Below are 21,123 nucleotides of genomic sequence, written 5' to 3' on the forward strand. Positions count from 1 at the left end.
ATTCTTGGTGGATATAGATCCCTTCATTATGATGCAATGCCCTTGTTCATCTCTTGTTACAGTTTTTATTTTAAAGTCGGTTTTGTCTAAGTATGGCTACTCCCAGCTTTCTTTTGATGTCCATTAGCATGGTAGATGGTTCTTCATTTCTATCTGCAGGTGTCTTTAGATCTAAAATGAGTCTCTTGTAGGCAGTTTATAGATGGATCTTGTTTTGTTTTTTTTTAATCCATTCTCCTACCCCATGTCTTTTGACTGGAGCATTTAGTCCATTTACATTCAGAATGATTATGGAAAGATGAATTTCATGCCATTTTGTTACCTATGGAGTTGGTGTTTCTGGTGATGTTCTCTGGTCCTTTCTGGTCTTTTTTGCTTTTGGTTTTCCCTACCCCACCTAACCCTCAAAGATTCCCCTGTAACATTTCTTGCAGGGCTGATTTAGTGATCACAAACTCCTTTAGTTTTAGTTTGTCTGGGAAAGTCTTTATCTCTCCTATTCCGAATGACAGTCTTGCTGGATAAAGAATTCTTGGCTGCGTATTTTCTCCGTTCAGCACATTGTATATTTCCTTCCACTTCTTTCTGGCCTGCCAGGTTTCAGTGGACATATCTGCTGTGAACCTGATGTGTCTCCCCTTTTAGGTTAAGGACTTTTTTCCCCCTTGCTGCTTTCAGGATTCCTCCCTGTTTGTGTATTTTGTGAATTTGACTATGATATGCCATGGCGATGGCCAGCTTCTGTTGAATTTCATGGGTGTTTTCTGTGCTTCTTGGATTTTGATGTCTGTGTCCTTCCCTAGATTAGGGAAGTTTTCAGCTATCATTAGTTCGAATAAACCTTCTGCCCCATTTTCTCTCTCTTCATCTTCTAGGACTCCTGTGATACAAATGTTATTACATTTTTGTTAAGTTGCTGAGTTCCCTAAATCTACCTTCATGGTCCATTACCTTTCTTTCCCTCTTTTTTTCAGCTTCATTTTTTTCATAATTTTATCTTCTATATCACTAATTTGCTCCTCTGCTTCATCCATCCTCATTTTTATGACCTCCATTTGGGATTGCATCTTGGTTATAGCATTTTTAATTTTGGCCTGACTAGATTTTAGCTTTTTTTATCTATGCAGTGATTGTCTAGTGTCTTCTATGCTTTTTTCCAAGCCCAGCTAGTATCCTGATAACTGTTGTTTTAAATTCTAGTTCAGACATGTTATATCTGTATCAATTAAATCTTTGTCCATGAGTTGTACTACTTTTCTTTTGGGGTGAATTTCTCCATCTCATCATTTTGGTCCAGAAAAGAAGAGAGAAAGAAAAAAACCCATAAAAGATAAAAATATAGAAAACAAAACAGAAACAAAAAAACTAGACCCTCAGTGTGTTTTGGTATGCTTGCTAAACAAGTCTAGATCCCAACATAAAATAAATAAAATGAAATAAAAATAAACAAATATATGTATAAATAAAATTAATATTAAAAAACAGAAAGAAGGAATTGAAAAAATAAGAAAATAATTGTAAAATAATAATAAAGAAAGAAGAAAAGTAAAAAGGCGTTTAGATCCTTTTTTGTGCCTAGAGCTCAAGCTTTGCAGCATTCTGTGATCAGGAAGCTTCGTGCATGTTGTTCGTGCTGGTCTTCTGGAGGAGAGGGCTGCTGTGCTGATTCTCAGGCTGACTTGTTTCAGTGGAAATGCACCTCCAGGGCACAGGGGTGCAGGGCTTGCTGTAAGCAGCTCCAACCTCCACTAAGTGGTGCTGTTGTCCTCCCTGAAGGCTTTCAGCACTTATGGGTAGGATAAGTGTGGCAGTGTCCCACTTTCTAGCCTTGGAGGTGAAAGTTCACACCCACACTCTTCAGTGAGCCCTCACAAAAGAACAGTCAGTCACTCTTGCGTCCCCTGTTTCTGTCAGAACCCTGCATTCACCTTGTCTATGTCAGGTTTTTTATCTTAGGTGCACCGCTGAGTTTCAAAACTCCAAATTTTATGGACTTCTCCAATGCGGACCCGCACGGTTCCATCCAGGGAGGGTTATCACCATTTGCTGGGCCATCCCAGGAAAGTGGTCACACAACCACCCAGCCTTTCTCAGTTGATATTTAAACAGAGCAGAAAGCCGGCACCAACACTCTCTGTTCTCAGCTGGCTTCCTCACTCCACTGTCTGGGAACAGTGCAGCACTTGGGCACCACGCACTCTTGCAACCCAGGGGACCTTCAGACCACGGTGTCACACCTGGGATTCTGCCCCACTTCACCACCTGAGCACCTTTAAGCCTGGCACGTTCCCCACTGTAGCAGACTTCTACAAGGTCAGAGTTTGCTTACAGTACTTTGTGGTAGCTTCTGTAAGTAGGCTTCCTCCCTGCCACTGTATCCGTAGCTGTACCTCTCCCGGTTCAGCTCCCCGCACCTCCTAACTTCCAAAAGATGGTCGCTTTTCTACTTGTAGACTTGCAGTTTTGTTCTCTCAGACTTCCGACTGATTTCTTGGGTGATCAGAATGATTTGATAAATATCTAGCTGTGTTCAAGGGACAACACAAGCTTAGGGTCCCCCTACTCCTTTGCCACCTTAATTCCTCCCCTGTAGTGTCCTTCTATGTCTCTTGTTACAGTCTTTGGTTTAAAATCTAGTTTGTCTGATATAAGTATTGCTAACTCTGGCTTTCTTTTGTCATCTGTTTGCATGATAAATATTTCTCTATCTGCTCATTTTCAATGTGCACATGACTTTAGGTCCAAAGAGAGTCTTTTCAGGGGCGCCTGGGTGGCTCAGGCATTAAGCGTCTGCCTTTGGCTCAGGGTGTGATCCTGGCATTCTGGGATTAAGCCCCGCATCAGGCTCCTACTCTGGGAGCCTGCTTCTTCCTCTCCCACTCCCCTTGCTTGTATTCCCTCTGTCGCTGGCTGTCTCTCTCTGTCAAATAAATAAAATCTTAAAAAAAAAATTAAAAAAATAAAGTTGAGTCTTTTCAATTATCATATGGTTTCACTCATGTGTGGAATATAAAAAATAGCGCAGAGGACCACAGGGGAAGGGAGGGAAAACTGAACGGGAAGAAATCAGAGAGGGAGACAAGCCATGACAGACTCTGGACTCTGGGAAACAAACTGAGGGTCGCTGGAGGGAAGTAGGTGGGGGGATGCAGTAACTGGGTGATGGGTATTAAGGAGGGCACATGATGTGATGAGCACTGGGTGTTATATGCAACTAATGAATTATTGAACACTACATCAAAAATCAATGTTGTACTATATGTTGGATAATTGAATTTAAATTAAAGTGAGTCTTTTGTAGGCGGCATATGATGAGTCTTGTTTTTTTATGCATTCTGTTACTCTGTGCCTGTGGATTGGAGCATTTAGTCCATTTACAAATATTCAGAATAATTATTGATAGATAAGTATTTAGTACCATTTTATTACTTGTTTTGTCATTCTTCCTAGAGATTTTTTTTTTCTGATGTTTTCTTGTCTTTTTCAATTTTGGTCTCTCCTTTCCACTCAAAGAGTCCCCTTTAATGTTTCTTGCAGGGCTGGTTTAGTGGTCATGAACTCCTTTAGTTTTTGTTTGTTTGGAAACAGCAAGTTTAGTTTTGTTTGTCTGGAAAATTCTGTATCTCTCCTTCTAGTGAATGATAGCTTTGCTTGTAGAGTATTCCTGGCTACATATTTTTCCCAATCAGTATGTTGAATATATCATTCCACTCCCATCTGGCTTGCCATGTTTCTGTTGAAAAAAATCTCCTGCTAGCTTTATGGGTTTTCCTTTGTAAGTTAAAGACTTTTTTTTGTCTTGCTGCTTTTAAGATTTTTTTCTCATCACTGTATTTAATTACAGTATGTCTTGGTATTGGCCTTCTTTTGTTGATTTTGTTGAGGGTTCTCTGTGCCTCCTGTATCTGGCTTTCTGTTTTCTACCCCAATTTAGGAACGTTTTCAGCTATTATTTCTTCAAATAAGTTTTCTTCCCTCTTCTCTCTTGTCTTCCTCTGGGACTCCTATAATAAAGATATTACTACATTTGATGGAGTTACTGAGTTCCCTAAATCTATTCTCATGTGACATTATTCTCCTTTTTCTCTTTCATTTGGCTTCATTTCTTTCCATTACTTTGTCTTCTAGGTCATTAGTTTGTTCCTCTATTTCTTCCAGTATGCTGTTTATTTCATTAATTGTGTTTCTAATCTCTTTTATTGCACTCTTCATCTCTGATTGATTCTTTTTTTAACTTTTATCTCTGTGGTAAGGGTCTCACTGATGTCTTTCTTCTGTGCTTTGCACCAAGCCCAGTGAGTATCCTTATGATCATTGCTTTAAATTCTCCATCAGGCCTGTTACTTGTACCTGTTTCACTTAGATCTCTGGCCATGGCCTTATCTTGTTCATTTGTGACATTCTTCTGTCTTCATATTTTATCTAAATCTCTGCCTTCTTCTGTGTGTCAGAAAAGCCAGTTATGTCTCATGCTTCTGAATGGAATGGCCTTATGAAAAGTGTTCACGTAGTTCCCAAGGCCTGGCACTTCAGGGAGTGTCTCTGGTGTGCTGCATGCACTCTATTGTCATTTTTGGCTTCTCTGCCCTTCAGGCCAGTTGTTTGCAGAGGCTGTCCTTGCCTGCTGTGGACAGTGTTTGGGGCCTGGCCTGAATGAGGCAAGTGTTAACTAGGAGACTGTCACCACCTCCACTGGAACTGAGGCCCTGCAAAACTCCCTGTTTGGGAGACATGGTGTGGGCATGAGTTTGTGGTGGTCTTTGGAGGAAGGGCCCTCTGCACTGAGACTGAAGGAAGTGTGACTGGAAGGGCAGTCTCATCAGAGTGCAGGGGTGTGGAGCTTCTTCGTGCAAAAAGTTAGGCAGCCAGTGTTTGCACTGCATTGCTTCCAGCAAGTGACTCTCTTTATGCTTTGGGTCAGGAGAGAGAAATGGCGCCAGCCAGCTCCTTTGTTCCTGGCGAGGCATCTCCTTGAATGCAGCTTTTCAGGGGCATGTTCCAAGAAGAGCAAATAATCTCTGCACTGTTTGCCCCAGACACTCTTCAAATCTCTGTTTCCACATGTCTGACCCTCAGGTTGTTTGCTTGCCTTCCTTCCAGGGTTTGCACAGTGCCCTCTGGGCTCTATTGCAGCCAAGTCTACTGAGCTTTAAAAGAACAGGTTTTAAGCCCCACTGGTGCAAAAACTCACGAAATTTAGCCCCTCTCCTTTTCCAAGTCAGTGGCTTTGGGGAAATGTTCTTGTGCGTCCCCGTGTGCTCCTCTCTCTTGCCCTTCTCCACCACCTCTGCTCCCTCCCTCTCACAGTACTCATGATCTGTTTCTCCCCTAAACCATGTCTCTGCACTTCCTACCTCTTCGGTGTGGCCTCTTTGCTTCCTTTAATTTTGGAGTTTGTTATTTCAGTCTTATGGTTGATTTCTGTATTTTTCAGATGAGCCAAGTCTAGGGTCTTCCTACTCCACCACCATCTTTGAAACCCTAGGAGAGATGGAAATTCTAAGAAAGGATAAAACAGAAATGCTAAGAAATCAAATGTACTATAACAGAAATGAAGAATTCCTTTAATAGGTTTATTATAGATGAGACACAGTTAAGGAAAGAATTAGTGACCTTGAAAATGACATAGAAACTTCCAAAACTGAAAATGAAATTGAAAAAAGTCTAAAAAACACCCAATAGAGAATATTCAAGTACTGAGGAACAATGACAAAAGGCATAACATATATGAAATGGGAATATCAGAAGGAGAAGGAACAGAAAAAAAAACAAGAGCAATATTTAAAGCAATAGTGACTGAGAATTTCTACAAATTAACATCAGACACCAAGCCATAAATCCAGGAAGCTCAGAGAACACCAAATAGGATAGATGCCCCCCCCAATAAACCTCCACAAGTAGACCAAAAACAAAAAAACCTCACATAGGCATATTATACTCAAACTTCATAAAATCATAAATAAAGAAATAATCTTGAAAGACCAAAGGAAAAGAAAATGTCCTACTTACAGCAGAGCAAAAATAAGAATTACACCAGACTTCTTTTCAGCAACTATATAAGCAAGATGAGGGTGGAGTGAAGTATTTAAAGTACTGAGAGGAAAGAATCAGTGTCCTAGAATTCTGTAACCTGCTCGATTAACCTTAAAAAGTTAGTGAGAAATAAAAACCTCAAACAAAAATTAAGGGAATTTGTTGCCAGTAGACCTACCTGCAAGAAATGTTGAAACAAGTTACTTTGAGAAGGAGAATGATATGGATTAGAAAGTTGAATCTACATAAAGAAAAGAACAACGTCAGAGAATGAATAAGTGATCGTGGAATAATAATTTTTATCTTTTTATTCTTAATTGCTCTAATGGGTCAAAATATATGTTCAAAATAACATTTGTATAAAATATTTGTTCCAAATAGTAACATTGTATTCAATCATGTATGTTTATATGATATTTATATATGCTTAAATGTGTGTAGTATATATAAGTAAACTGACTGACATCAAGATACGAGGGACGAGAGAGGGACGAGAGGGAGGAATTAGGAATAGTTTGTTATTGTAAGGTGCTGGCTCTATCCTTGAAATGATACAGTGTGATTTGAGAGTGGAGTGGGATTAAATAAGGAAAATCACATCATTGTATCAATAAATGCAGAAAAACATTTGACAAAATCTACCACCTATTCTTGATAGAAAATCTCTGGAAATTTAGGAATAGTTCTATTTAGTGAAGAACACCCACAAAGAGCCTAAAACTAACATCATCTTTAATAGTAAGACACTCAAAGCTTTCCTGCTAAGGTCAGCAACAAGATAAGAATGTTCTCTCTCACAACAGCTTTCAACATTGCACCAGAAGTTCTAACTAATGCAAGAAGACTGTAAAAGGAAATAAAAAGATATATAAATTGGGAAGGAAGAAATAAAACTGTCTTTGTAGATGACATGGTCATTCTATGTAGAAAATCAGAAATAACAAAAAAATAAGCAGTTATTGTAAGTTTACAGGATATGAGGTTAATATGCAAAAGTGAGTCACTTTCCCATGTAACGGCAATGAGGAAATGGAATTTGAAATTAAAAACAATACCATTTGTGCTCATTTCGGCAGCACATATACTAAAGTTGGAATAATACAGAGAAGATTAGTATGGCCCCCGCACAAGGATGACACACAAATTCATGACGCAGTCCATTAAAAAAAACATAATACCATTCATATTAGCACTCCCCCCAAGCGAAATAGTTAGGTATAAATTTACAAAGTATGTACAAAGTCTGTGTGAGGTAAACTGCAGAATGCACAATATACCTGAAAGGCCCTCACCAGAAAAGATAATACAGATGTGAAGTAGGTACATGAAAAGATGTTCGACATCCTATGTTACTAGGAACTGACAAAATGCAAGACCAGTACCAATTCCTGCTGACTGTGGCGTGCCAGAGCTTTCACTTACTGCTGGTGTATATTTGTATTCTGTTTCTTTTATTCTTAAAAATTTTGAAATAAACAGATTATGCAGTGAGACTGAATGGGGACCTAAAAGGGTAACATAAAGTTGCTGTCTGGCCCTTTACCAAAAAAAGGGTGGGGGGAGCGGACAACCCTGTAGTCAAGGATCATAGCCGAGACATGATTGAGGGAATGCAGGCATACACTTATAGTGACATTGATTACTTTTAATTATATGATTAAGATCCAAACAGAAGTTTGCAGACAGGAGAAGAAGGCACAGAAACATAAATGAGGTGGAGAAACCATTGAAACAGGACATTTTAGAAGCCACATTCCTTTTCACTGTGTATAAATTTATTTCACAATGTAAATGAAGTGGATAATTCTCTCTGAACATATAATCTACCAAACCTCACCCCCGAAGAGATGTAACATCTAAATAGACAAACTTCCAAATTAAAATGAGAATGTTGTTCAAGATCTACCCCCAAAATTTCACTGGGAATTTTACCAAACCTTGAAAGAACAGGAAATCCCAAGGAGAATGGCATCAGCAAGATGGTGGAACAGGAGTTTTCTACCCTCTTTCTCCCAAAGAACACTGATTTTGGCAATCACACACAGATGCGAGTACCTTTGTGGGACCCAGGAGTTGCAGAGAAGTTCAGCACACCATTGGGAGGACAAAAAAATTTGAGACTGGGAACACTGAAGAGAGTAAGCAGAACAGTTTCACTTTTCCTATGTCACCCCGTCGCCAAGGTGGCACAGCTCAGTGCCGAAAGATGAACTCAGCCTGCAGTCTCTCCCACAGGGGGAAGTGAGAGCATGTGAGTGAGTTTCCTTCTTCCCCAGCTGTGAAGCACACTGTCAAAAACACCCACTTCTTTCTCACTCGTTCAGAATACAGGGGTGATCTACATGATGGTGGGGCAGGGAGAGACTGGGAGCATAACAGCCAGTGTTCAGAACTCAACAAGGAACACAGGTCTTACTAACCACACACTCCAATAGGAAGCCTGGCCACAAGCTGCTGGGGATACTTAGCATCCCCCCATCTGAACCACGGGCATCTCCGACATTTCATTCTCCTTATGCACACGGTGCTCCACCCCGTAACTGCAGAGTCCAAGTCTTTGTGGACAGTTAGAATAAGTGGAAAGCCAGCTCAGCCCTGTAGAAGTGAAAGAGAGCCTACGAACTTGAGCATTTAGCACTGCTGTAGGGAAAGCAGACAGGAGACTCCTAGCATGTAGCCTGGCTTTGTGGAATTAGGAGAAGGCATACAATCATAAGAATTCACTCCTAAGAGGGAACAAGAATTTTGGAGTAGCATATTCATAGAGAAGGTGTGATAGAGCCTCAGAATCCCTAGCAGGCATTTTTCCCCCAGAGGCCGTCTATAAAGACTGTGGAGGAGGTGACTAGTTCTTCAAATGCTAAGACAACAATGTAAGACCTAAAGGAACACGAAAAATCAAAGAAACAATACCAGCAAAGGAATAAAATGATTTTCTAGTAATTAATGGAGATCTGCAATTTGCTTGAGAAAAAATTCAAATTAGTTGTTTTGAAGAACCTCATTGAGCTTCCAGAAAACACAGGACACCTCAGCGATATCAGGAAAACAATATATAAAACAAGAAGTTTAACAGAGAGATAGAAATCATAAAAACAAAAAAAGGACCAAAGAGGAATTGGGGAGCTGAAGATTACAATGAATGAAATGAAAAAATGAAGTAGAAAGCATCAGCAGTAGAATGAAACAGAACAAAAGACTCTCTGAACTTGAAGACACATAATTTATAATTACAAATCAGAGGGGGAAAAAAAAGTGAAGAAAGCCGGTGTGAATTATGGGAAGTGAAACAATGCATGCATTAGAGGAGTCACAGAAGGACAAAGAGGGAGAAAAGGACAGAAAGCTTATTAAAGAAATAATGTAGTTTTCCAAATCTGGGGAGAGAAACAAACATCAGAGTTCCTGAAGTCTGTAATTCCCCATACGTATTCAACCCAAAGAGTACTTCACTGAGACACATTATAATAAAATGTCTAAAATCAAAGACACAGATAATTAACAGTCAGAATATGAGTAAGGTGGCATGTGCAAGTCCTTACATATCAGTAAGTACTTTAAATGAATTAAATTATCAACCAAAAGAAATAGAGTGATCGAATGGCTAAAAACAAGACCTAACTATACAAGAGACTTGTGTCAGCTTTAATAGACTGCTGACAAAGAAAGAGCTGAAAGTGAAGAGATGGAAAAAATAACATTTGATGCAAATGAAAACCAAAATAGAGCAGGGGTGGATATACTTATGACAGAAAAAATACACTTCAACTTCAAAAACTTTAACAAGAGACAAAGACAGTTATTATGTAATGATAAAGGAGTTAGTTCATCAGGAGGAAATAACAAATATATACATGTACCCGAGCAGTCAGGCAAGAAAAAGAAATCAAAGTTATCCAAATCAGAAAGAAAAAGTGAAGTTGAAACTGTAAAGATCCTGCCAAAAAATTGTTAAAACTGATGAACAAATTCAGTACAAAATTAATGCACAGAAATCAGTTGTGTTTCTGTAGACTAACAGTAAACTATTGGAGAAAGAAACTAAGAAAACAATTCCATTTATAATAGCATCAAAGAAAAATCCTTAGGAATAGATTTAATCAAGGGGTGAAAGACCTATATGCTGAAAATTATAAGACATTGATGGAAGAATTGCAGAAGATGCAGATAAATGGAAGAATACCCCATTGTTGTGGATTGGAAGCGTTAATGTTGAAATATTTGTGCTGCCCAAAGAGAGCTACAGATAATATAATCTCTATTAAATTTTATGGTATTTTTCACAGAAATTGAAAAAAAAAATCCTAAAATTTGTATGGAACTACAAAACAACCAGAATAGCAGTAGCAGTCTCGAGAAAGAACAAAGCCGGAGGCATCACACTTCTGATTTCAGAATATATTGCGGAGGTATAGTAATCAAAACAATACGGTACTGGCATGAAAACAGATGCATAGCCGAATGGGACAGAATAGAGAGCCCAGAAATAAACCCAGCATAAATGGTTAATAATCCTTGACAAAGGCAACAAGAACACACAGTGGAGAAAGATCATCTCTTCAATAAATCATATTGGGAAAACTGGAGAGTCATATGCAAAAGAATGAAACCGGACCCCTATCTTATACCACTCTCAAAAATTAACTCAAAAAGGATTAGAGACTTTAAATGTAATGCCTGAAATCATGAAACTCCTAGGAGAATACATGGGGGTAAATCTCCTTGACACAGGTCTTGGCAATGATTATTTGTATGTGATACCCAAAGCTTAGGCAACAAACGGAAAAATAAACAAGGGGGACTACATCAAACTAAAAAGTTCTGTACAGCAAGGGAAGCAATTAATAAAAAAGGTAGCCCACAGAATGGGAGGAAATATTTGCAAACCATATTTATGCTAAAGTGTCAGTATCCAAAATATTTAAGAAATTTATACAACTCAGTAGTAAAAATGATAATAATAATCAATTTAAAAACTGGGCCAAGAACCTGAGTGGATATTTTCCAAAGAAGACATGCAAATGGCTGACATATACATGGGAAAGTGTTCAACATCATTATCAAGAAATGCAAATCAAGACTGTAATGAGATATCACCTCACACCTGTTAAGATGGCTTTCGTTAAAAATAGATGGGGGCAACTGGGTGGTTCGGTCGGTTGAGTGCCTTCGGCTCGGGTCATGATCCTGGGGTCCTGGGATCAAGTCCCACATCAGGCTCCCTGCTCAGCTGGGGGGCCTGCTTCTCCCTCTCCTTCCCCTTGCTTGTGCTCTCTCGTGCTATGTCTCACTCTCTCAAAAAATTAAAAAAAAAAAAAAAAAGAAGAGATGACAAATGTTGGCAAGGATGTAGAGGAAGGAGAACCCTAATATACTTTTGGTGGGAATGTAAATGTAAAAAATTAAAAATAGAACTAGCAGATGATCCAGCAGTTCTACTTCTGGGTATTTTTCCAAAGGGAGAAAACTTAACTTGAAAAGATAAATGCACCCCTATGTTCATTGCATTATTCACAATAGTCAAAATATGGAAACAACCTTCGTATCCACCAGTAGTGAATGGATAAAGAACCTGTGGTATTTTTATCTGTTTCTATCTATATTTACATGTACATCTCTATCTATACCTACATCTCTGTGGGTGTAATGATACATTAGTCAGCCATGAGAAAGAACAAAATCCTGTCACTGGTGACAACGTGCATGGTCCTGAAGGACATTATGCTAAGTGAAATAAACCAGAAAGAACCATGATCTCATATATATATGAATTCTTAAAAAAAAAAAAAAAATTGAACTCGTAGAAACAGAGTTGAATGGTGATTACGAGAGGTTGTGGGGTGGGAAAAATGGGAGAGATGGTGGTCAAAGAGTACAGACCTTCAGTTACAAGGTACACCAGTTCTTCAGGTCTAACGCACAGCACTGTGACTATAGGTCATAATGCTGTAGTGTATACTTGTAATTTGCTCAGAGAGTAGATCTTACGTGTTCTCACCACACATTAAATAGATGGTATGTGACATAATGGGTTTGTTAACCTGACTGTGGTAATATTTTCACAATGCATAAGTATATCAAAGCACTCCGTTGTACACTTACATATACAATTTTATTTGTCACTTATACTGTAGTAAAACTAGAGGAAAACAAACAATAAACTAATTAAAAGAGACAGTTTCTTTCAAAGAACAGGATATCCCAGTGCTACTCTTTGTGGGACTACATCATAATAAAAAGCTTTTACACAGCAAAGGAAACAGTCAACAAAACCAAAAGGCAATGTACTGAATGGGAGATATTTGCAAACGACTTACCTGGTAAAGGGATAATATCCAAAATATGTCAAGAATTTACACAAGTCAGGGTGCCTGGGTGGCTCAGTTGGTTAAGCATCTGTCTTTAGCTCGGGTCATGATTCCAGGGTCCTGGGATCGAGGCCCGCATCGGGCTCCCTGGTTGACGGGGAGCCTCCTTCTCCCTCAGCTTCTGCTGCTCCCCCTGCTTGTGCTCTCTGTCAAATAAGTAAATGAAATCTTAAAAAAGAAAAAGAATTTATACAACTCAACACCAGATGAACAAATTATCCAATTAAAAATGGGCAGAAGATATGAACAGACATTTCTTCAAAGAAGACATCCAGATAGCCCACAGACACATGAAAAAATGTTCAACATTACTGGGCATCAGGGACATACAAATCAAAACCACAATGAGATACCACCTTACACCGACCAGAATGGCTAAAATGAACAACTCAGGAAACAACAGACATTGATAAGGATGCAGAGAAAGGGGAACCCTCTGGCACTGTTGGCGGGAATGCAAAGTGGCACAGCCACTCTGGAGAACGGACAGTATGGAGGTTCTTCAAAAAGTTAGTTGTACTACTAGGTATTTATCCAAAGGATACAAAAATACAAATTCGAAGAATTTGGTTTTTTTGTTTGTTTATTTTTTAAAAGATTTTATTTTATTTATTTGACAGACAGCCAGCGAAAGAAGGAACACAAGCAGGGGGAGTGGGAGAGGAAGAAGCAGGCTCCTAGCGGGGGGGAGGGGGCCTGATGTGGGGCTCGATCCCAGGACTCCGGGATCACGCCCTGAGCCGAAGGCAGACGCTTAGACTGAGCCACCCAGGCACCCCAAATGTACTTTTAGATCTATCTAACTTAACAACTTTCAAGAAATGGATAATGAGAAAAGGACTTTTCAAATATATGTAGAGAGAGAGATGTTAAGCATTTGAAAGGGAAGTAAGATACTCTGAAATGGAGAATTAAAGAAAAAAGAAACTACCTATTTAGAAGAAATTTTAAAAGCAAAATGCATAGCAGAATGTAGATGGTGAGCTATGCTATGTTGTAAACTACGGTAACCAGTTATGAGCCAGTTATACTCAAGAGAAGCAATTAAAACAAAAAGGAAAATGAAAAATAATAGAAGTGGGAGTAGGATATTAGACACAGAACCTAATATTAGAGAATCCCAATTCAAACATGAGTAGATGTTCTGTTTGGCCTTTTCACCATCATAGCATTTCCTTCAGTACTTTCTCTATAATCTATTTTATTAAGCACATATTTATACATATTCTATTTTTACTTAGCCATCATGGTGACTGAGTCCAGGAATAACAGCAGGCTTCCTTCAGAAGCTATATAGGTCATCCTCTGTAGATTTTCAGAAAGAGACTCCTCTCTGGGTCACTTAAGTGTCTCGATTTGTTCTTTAAAATAGGAAGGTTGGGGGCTCGTGGGTGGCTCAGTCCGTTAAGCGTCCGACTTTTGGTTTCAGCTCAGGTCGTGGTCTCAGGGTCGTGGAGCTCCTCAGCTCGGAGTGTGCTCTCTTGCTAAGTAATAAATAAATAAAATCCTTAAGACGGGGAGGGTGCAGAGCTGATGAACTCTCTCTCTCACCCTACGGCTGTTCCATAAACGGTGAGTCGACTCGCTGGTTTGTTGGTCATTTGGGTAGCTTGGTCACTAAAGAAAATGGGAAAATTGTGAGAAATAGAAAGATTAGAAAGAAGGGAGTGTGAAATTTAGAAAGTAATGATTTAATTTGGGGTAAGATAGGAGGAAATGATTATATGAGAAGTAAAGAAAAAGATCCAAGTTAGCTTAAAATACAGAGGAGAAGGATAAAATCTTGAGATGAATGTACAGAAAATGGGAATGTGTGGGAAGTCCTATATGTTACTTTGTCTAGGAGCTACTGAATCACTGTAACAGAGCCAGTAGCAAGATAATGGATTTAAACTTGGTTTAAGCTTTTTCTACCCTGATTTTTTCCCCCTTCTTTCTGTTTTTAAAGCTGTATCATATGTCATTTGTTTGATGATGCTCCTTCAGAAACAGGGTTTATGTAAGTTTTTCACGTGATCATAATATAATAGGGTGAAAAAGAAATGTAATAATGCTTTTCTTTGGGGCCGGGGGAATTTTCCAGGCATAGCCCTTTTGTACCTGCAGCTGTACCGGGTCACATGTGACCAGACCTACCTGCTCCGGTCCCTGGATTACGTAAAGAGGACACTTCGGAACCTCAATGGCCGCAGGGTCACTTTCCTCTGCGGAGATGCCGGACCCCTTGCGGTAGGAGCTGTGGTGTATCATAAACTCAAAAGTGATTGCGAGTCCCAGGAATGCATCACAAAGTGAGTTTTTAAAACTGGAAGTATTTTCTCTAAATTCTCTATTCAAGGTCTTACTGTAGAAAGACATTCAAAAAGGAAATTATTTTTTAATTCATCTACTGTTGCCAGCAGGTCTTTCTAAGAAGTGAAGAGATTTGTATATTAACCTTGAGCATAATGATAAGATCATATGCCTCCTTTCTATCCAAGCTTGTGTCTGCCTTAATTTTGGGAGAAATAAACATGTTCTTTCATGTTACTTTAATCTTTTTCCTAAATTATTTTTGGCTGTGTTCATTGCATGAAAATTAGCTTATATACCTTAGATTCACTGTCATGACTGTTATTTTTAGGTTCAGTTGTTTTGGAACAGTTAGAGAGTATAAAACTTTCATTGCACCTGTTGGTTTATATTCTTTTTGGAAGAGGCAGAGGTCAGGGCCTGCTCCCATGGTCTGGGGTGTCTGGCCCACGCTGGCAGTTGATGTTTGTTGAAAGAGTGAGTCAAGCTAATTCCCAAGCATTGACTACATTTTAGTACTATTTTCTTTTAAATTTTAAATCACTTTCTTCTAATTCTGATTTCAAAATTGAGTGTCATCTCTTACATGGTTTAGACTAGACACAAAGGTAGATACTTTGAACAGAAAGGTATGTTGTTATTAATGTGATATCTGAGGGAAATCAGCGCAGTGGAGAAGTTCTTGTTGTTTGGGTTTTGTTTGTTTGTATTTCTTAAAATCAGTTTTAAATTAAAAATAAGTAACAGGTAATTTCTAAAGTGATAGGGTTACTAACCGTTTCGGGAAGAGGAATTTCAGACATTCTCTGGGAAAACAGAATCTTTCTTGTTGCAAAGACTTCTGCAGCTCCAGAGAAACATCGTGTGCCGAGATTCAGACCTCCCTGATGAGCTGCTTTACGGACGGGCAGGTTACCTGTACGCCTTACTCTACCTGAACACGGAGATCGGCCCAGGCACTGTGTGCGAGGCGGCTATTAAAGAGGTACCGTGGGGTCGCCGTCAGCTTTGGGCGTCCTGTCATCTCTACCGTCCCAACCTGTCAGCACACAGCTGCGTTAGTGGCTGCACTTTGCTTCTAGGTAGCAGTGATTTCTTAAGGCATCTCATAAAAGCAATAAATAGCTGCCTTTTTTTCCTTTCTAGGAATGTTTTGTAAAAATCTGTCCTCCTCTCAGGCCTATTAATTCACCTGTTTTTACTAGAACCAAACAGCAGCAGCTTCAAAAAGATAGAATATTTATTTCTCTTTCATAATGCTTCTGAACTGGTAGGCAGTCCCAGTGAATATGGCTAAGGATCTGGGGTCTTGTGTTCTATCATACCTGGGGGCAGGCCCTTATCTGCATGCCCAGACTTAATTGAGCAGCCCCAGGCTCCAGTCGGGGAGGACGTAGAGGATAAGCAGCTTCTTTTTTAAGGCCACGATTCAGAAGTCGTCTGCTTCACTTCTGCTCACTTCCAGAACTTAGTCAAAGGACTGTGTCTGTAGCTGAGAGGCAGATGCACGGCCAAAACATGGAGCACTGTTACCAAAGCGTGAAGCGGGAAAGGATACGGGGAAACAGTTGTGTCTGCTACATGTCATTACAGAGACGATATTCATTGATGTAATAAAATGTGCATATGCCGCAGCTGACCTCATTTCATGAGCCTTTCATAAATAAGGCTAATTCCTCCAGCCTTTCCTGGAAGATGTACTGCCAGTCTTTTGGAGAAAACATGGCAGTTACAAGGCAACTAAGTAGTCTAGGATAGTTTTTACGGGAAGTTTTTCTAGACTCTAGTAAGCTGTTCATACGAAGAATTTTTAATTTCGTGGTTTGATTTCCTAATTTCTTTTTCTATCCTGAGATTGTCTTTAGATTTCTCTCTTCCTGTATTTATTAATTTATAAACTAAAGATAACGGTGGTGGCTATTGACGGCTTACAGATTTTTTAGATGAAGTCGTCTATGTAGAATTGTTAGTGTGAATTAGACGGAAGCAGGGCACACATAAGGGTTTTAGACTTAACGCTGTCTCTTGGTCTCCGTAGGTCGTCAGTGCTATTATTGAGTCGGGCAAGGCTCTGTCGAGGGAGGAGAGGAAGGCGGAGCGCTGCCCGCTGCTGTACCAGTGGCACAGGAAGCAGTACGTCGGGGCGGCCCACGGTGTGGCCGGCATCTACTACATGTTGATGCAGGTAGACACGCGTACGGTCACTCTCGTGTAAAATACTTCACCAAATAGTAAATGGGGACGGAATTTTAGTATAAGTCAAGCAGGCTGAGATAAAATAAGGATCCTAACTGACTCATGGATTCTTAAGCTCTGCTTCGTGAACCCCAAGCGGTGAAGCGCTGAGAGCACGTTCTGCAGACGGTTTTTACTGGGCTAGGCGTCTGCTGCCCACACTGTCTTCTGTCCATGTCCTTCTGCTCATTGTAGTTACTCTTTGAATAGAGGGGCACCTTCTGGGAGCGGAAAGGGCCTCCAGGATCCAGACTGAGGCAGAGACTTTTCATGTTCAGATACCCCCAACTTGTCTCTCAATCTTGTCTGACATCTGGTTGACTTGAGAAGTCACCGTTCCGTCAGGCAGGCAGAGACCCCCCCCCCCCGCCAAGTAGTGCTTCAACCTGCTTCCAGCATCATGGCCTGGGGTTCCCTTCCCCACTCTAGACACAGCCTGTTGTTTTTTTTTTTCAATTAAGCCTTTATCTCCCACACCCATACCAGAGTAGTTAATTAATTCTCAAAAATCACAAAGCTAGTAAGTCAAGAAACATGGATTAACATTTAGATTAAAACTTTTTAACTAAAAGCCCATATATTCCTTTTTAAAATTTTTTACTTCAAATTCCTTTTTTTTTTCAAAGATTTTATTTATTTATTTGACACAGAGACAGCCAGAGAGAGAGGGAACACAGCAGGGGGAGTGGGAGAGGAAAAAGCAGGCTCCTAGCAGAGGAGCCCAATGTGGGGCTCAATCCCAGAACGCTGGGATCACGCCCTGAGCTGAAGGCAGACGCTTAACGACTGTGCCACCCAGGCGCCCCCAAGTTCCTTTTTAAAACCTACTCTACCACTAAAGGAAATTCATATCTAAACGGGACTAAAACCCCCTTTTCTGGAAATGAGTTGTCTTTTTTTATTGTTGTAGAAGTAAAATGTATATATCCCAATTTGTGAATTTTCTTTATAGCGCAGACACATGTTTTCAAAGTAACTAGAATTCCATATCTCATTTAAAAATAGCACTATTATTCTGGAAAATTGGTAGTTTGTGTGTATTTTCTATTTCCCCAAGAGAAAGTTTTAACACTAGCTTTTGAAGCTTTCTTTTTAAGTGATAGCCTTTGGGGAACAGAACCATATGAAAACCACACCACTAAGACATAACCTTAAAGTTTAGATGTAGGTGTTGAGGTTAATTTTGCTAGATATTAGGGGTTTCCTTGAGAGAAACCCAAGTCACAAAGTTGTCCCCTTTTTCTGCTTTTAAAGTGAAGAGCATGGAAATATTATTTGGTCAGGATTCTGCATAGAAATCGGTATCCTTTTTCTTGTAGCCATCGCTAGGCAGTGGTGTGCCGGAGCCGGCTCGCACCTGTCTTCCCGCTGTGTCTGCAGAGCGCAGCTGGGGGGCCGCTCCGGGGTAGCAGGTGCTGCTGTGCAGTTCCGCGTGGAAGGCGGTCAGACGAGTGTGCACAAACCCTTTCAGAATGTCACTTAAACTTCATTTTCAGGATGGCACAATAAAGACATTTCTCCTCTTGAAAATGATCTCAAAACAGCAAGGAAAACAAACAAAAAAACCAGAAACCCACCTTCCTTGATGAGACTAGCAGACATCTGGAGCCCCAGACTACAAATACGTAGACTGAGAATAGAGGAAAGAATGGCACGTGACCAGACAGGACAGAGGAAGATCACACGTGGGTGTCTGAAGAAGGTGCCAGCAGGAAGCAAGCCAATACGCACGGCAGCCCCCAAGCCCTTGGGAACTTAGTGCCGATACCATGGGAGGGGGAGCCGGACACGTGTGCACATGGGGCGTGATGTGTGGGCAGCAGGAGGGCTTCTCTGAACATCTCTATACAGAGCGCCTGGATCTCTGTCTGGGAGATCTTCCTCCCCTAACTCCTGCTGGAGACAGAAGGGTGGGGTCTGGAGCAGCTGAACCAGCTCTTTCAACTCCAGAAAGCCAGGTGTAGAGGATAGTTGAAGAGAAGCATAGAACCGCACACGGGGCTGGCCTGAATGTCCACAGGGTACTGGGCGAGCCCTCCCTGCCTCCGTGGCCAGCGGGGCCACCACCTCTCTCACCCTTTGGCTTCACTGCCTCCACTTCAGGATGGGGGAGTGAAGAGGGGCTTTTTTGTTGTTGGAGAAACAGCTCAGATAAAAGATTGCCAGATGTGGGTATTTCAAAGTCCCCGTTACAAATGTTAGCTAGCTCTCTGTGATGGTTAATATTATATATTAGTTTGGCTGGGCCACAGTGCCCAGGTATGTGGTCACACATTTTTCTGGGTGTTTCTGTGAGGACATTTGGGTGGGATTTATGCTGGTGTTAGAAGGTGTGAGAAGACACTTCGAGACCAGAAGACGAAGCAGGCCACTCCACAGAGTTTACGCAGTTTTATTCAGGGTGACTTACTGATGGGGGGATCGGGCAGAAGATGACTATGGCTGCTGCACAGTTTTTCTCTGCAAAGTCCAGACCTTAGTCCATAGATTTTGTAGAGCGAGGGGACATGCAGAAGGTCATTGTAGTGAGATCAGAGGGCTTGCAGGCACCTAACTGCCAGCTACCCTTTAATGAGGTCTTGTGGCCCAACCTGTGCATCAGGAAGGGGCAAGACTGTGTTATCTCTGACAGATTCAAGAGAGGCCAAAACCAGCCTCCCGCAATTCCTGCCTGGGCCGGCATGTCTAAGGTATGTATATCGATCTCCAAGGGGCCCGGAACACATGCCCCCAAGAGAGGTCACTGAGCAGACGTGAGCAAGCTGGAGTCAGTATTGTCAGCTCTCCTACAAATGCTTGGACTTGTAATAAAGCACTTCCCCTCCATCATGGGGGTGGGCCTCATTCAGTCACTTAAAGGCCTGCCCTGAGCAAGAGGGAATTCTCCAGCAGATGGCCTTCAGACTTCATCTTCAACATCAAAACAAGTTGAAATTAAAAAAGGTCTGCCCAAGTCTGAAATAACCAGATGGTGAATTAATTTGAATATTATATGCTTCTCAGTATTGCAGGTATTTTATGCTTTGTTGTATTAGTTACAGTACAAAGGCTTAAAAAAAACTTAAGGAAAAACAAATTAAATGTGTTGTTTTTATTTGTTTAAAGCCAGCAGCAAAAGTGGACCAAGAAACCTTGACAGAAATGGTGAAACCTAGTATTGATTATGTGCGCCACAAAAGATTCCGATCTGGGAATTACCCGTCGTCATTAAGCAATGAAACAGACCGCTTGGTCCACTGGTGTCATGGCGCCCCGGGTGTCGTCCACATGCTTGTGCAAGCTTATAAGGTCAGCACTTCCGTTGTTCATAAGCGTGCAGCGTTTGGAAATCCACTCTTCTCCACCAGGTTTCCAGTTTGATTTTGGCCAGCACATTTGATTGCAAACTAAAAACCTTTTAGAATAATGTTTTTACAAAATAAAGTCTCCCTGTTTCACTTTATCACCCTGTAGTTGGAGCTGTATGTGTATGTGTATGTGTTTCAGCAGGGATTTTGTTCGTGTGTAAAAGAAAACCTGGATGACAGCTTAGTAATGATTTTTATTCTGCGTGTGAATATCAGATAAGGCAATAGGCACATAATATTCTAACCAAATGCTCTTTGTTTGAGTTCACATCATTTTATTTTCTTGCTTGAATAAGCCTTTATTGCTGGATGATGATGCTTATTTGGGGCCTTTTAAATTCGAGTTTAAAATTGCTATAAAATTATTCATATGGGAGAATTGTGATAGTCAAAGCTTTACACATAATGGGGTATTATAGAAAAACAGGCAGTACCTTTACTGATTAATTCTGGTAGTCTCAAGATAATATTTGGGCACAGTATTAAGAATTCATTTGATTTCTCTCCTGGACTAAGAATTAACCTTGTAAGTTGTAAGCAAACAATGCTTCTTTTTTTTTTTAGTTGTTTGTAAATGTGTTTTCTTAATATTTTATTACATAGAAGTTGAAATTACAAACAGCTTACTACATTCTGTAACATTTTTTTAACATTTCTTGGAAAAATAATTCACATTTAAAGAAAAAATGTTTTCAAGCAAGTTTTTTAGACAACTATACATTTTATTTTATTTTTTAAATTTCTTATTTGAGGGCACCTGGGTGGCTCAGTCAGTTAAGCGTCTGCCTTCAGCTCAGGTCATGACCCCAGAGTCCTGCATCGGGCTCTCTGCTCAGCAGGGAGTCTAC

At 40.3% G+C, this 21,123-nt stretch overlaps 1 protein-coding gene and 1 non-coding gene across 3 annotated transcripts in view; both read left to right on the forward strand.

Annotated features, from left to right (window-relative positions):
• LANCL2 (LanC like 2) overlaps window positions 1–21,123 on the forward strand; it is a 50,414-nt gene that overhangs the window by 18,129 nt on the left and 11,162 nt on the right. For both annotated transcript variants that reach the window (XR_002141406.2, XM_002930157.4), the window contains exons 3-6: window positions 14,485–14,692; window positions 15,531–15,678; window positions 16,732–16,878; window positions 20,034–20,216. Coding sequence is in view for 1 of the 2 variants with exons in the window: in XM_002930157.4 (XP_002930203.1) it covers window positions 14,485–14,692; window positions 15,531–15,678; window positions 16,732–16,878; window positions 20,034–20,216 (686 nt within the window). In the remaining variant the exon portion in view is untranslated. The remainder of the gene's footprint in view (window positions 1–14,484; window positions 14,693–15,530; window positions 15,679–16,731; window positions 16,879–20,033; window positions 20,217–21,123) is intronic.
• Window positions 7,094–7,200, forward strand: LOC117795447. Its single transcript, XR_004619473.1, has one exon. It is a non-coding gene; the product is annotated as a U6 spliceosomal RNA (small nuclear RNA).

Source organism: Ailuropoda melanoleuca, chromosome 1 (assembly GCF_002007445.2).
Source record: "Ailuropoda melanoleuca isolate Jingjing chromosome 1, ASM200744v2, whole genome shotgun sequence".
NCBI lineage: Eukaryota > Metazoa > Chordata > Mammalia > Carnivora > Ursidae > Ailuropoda > Ailuropoda melanoleuca.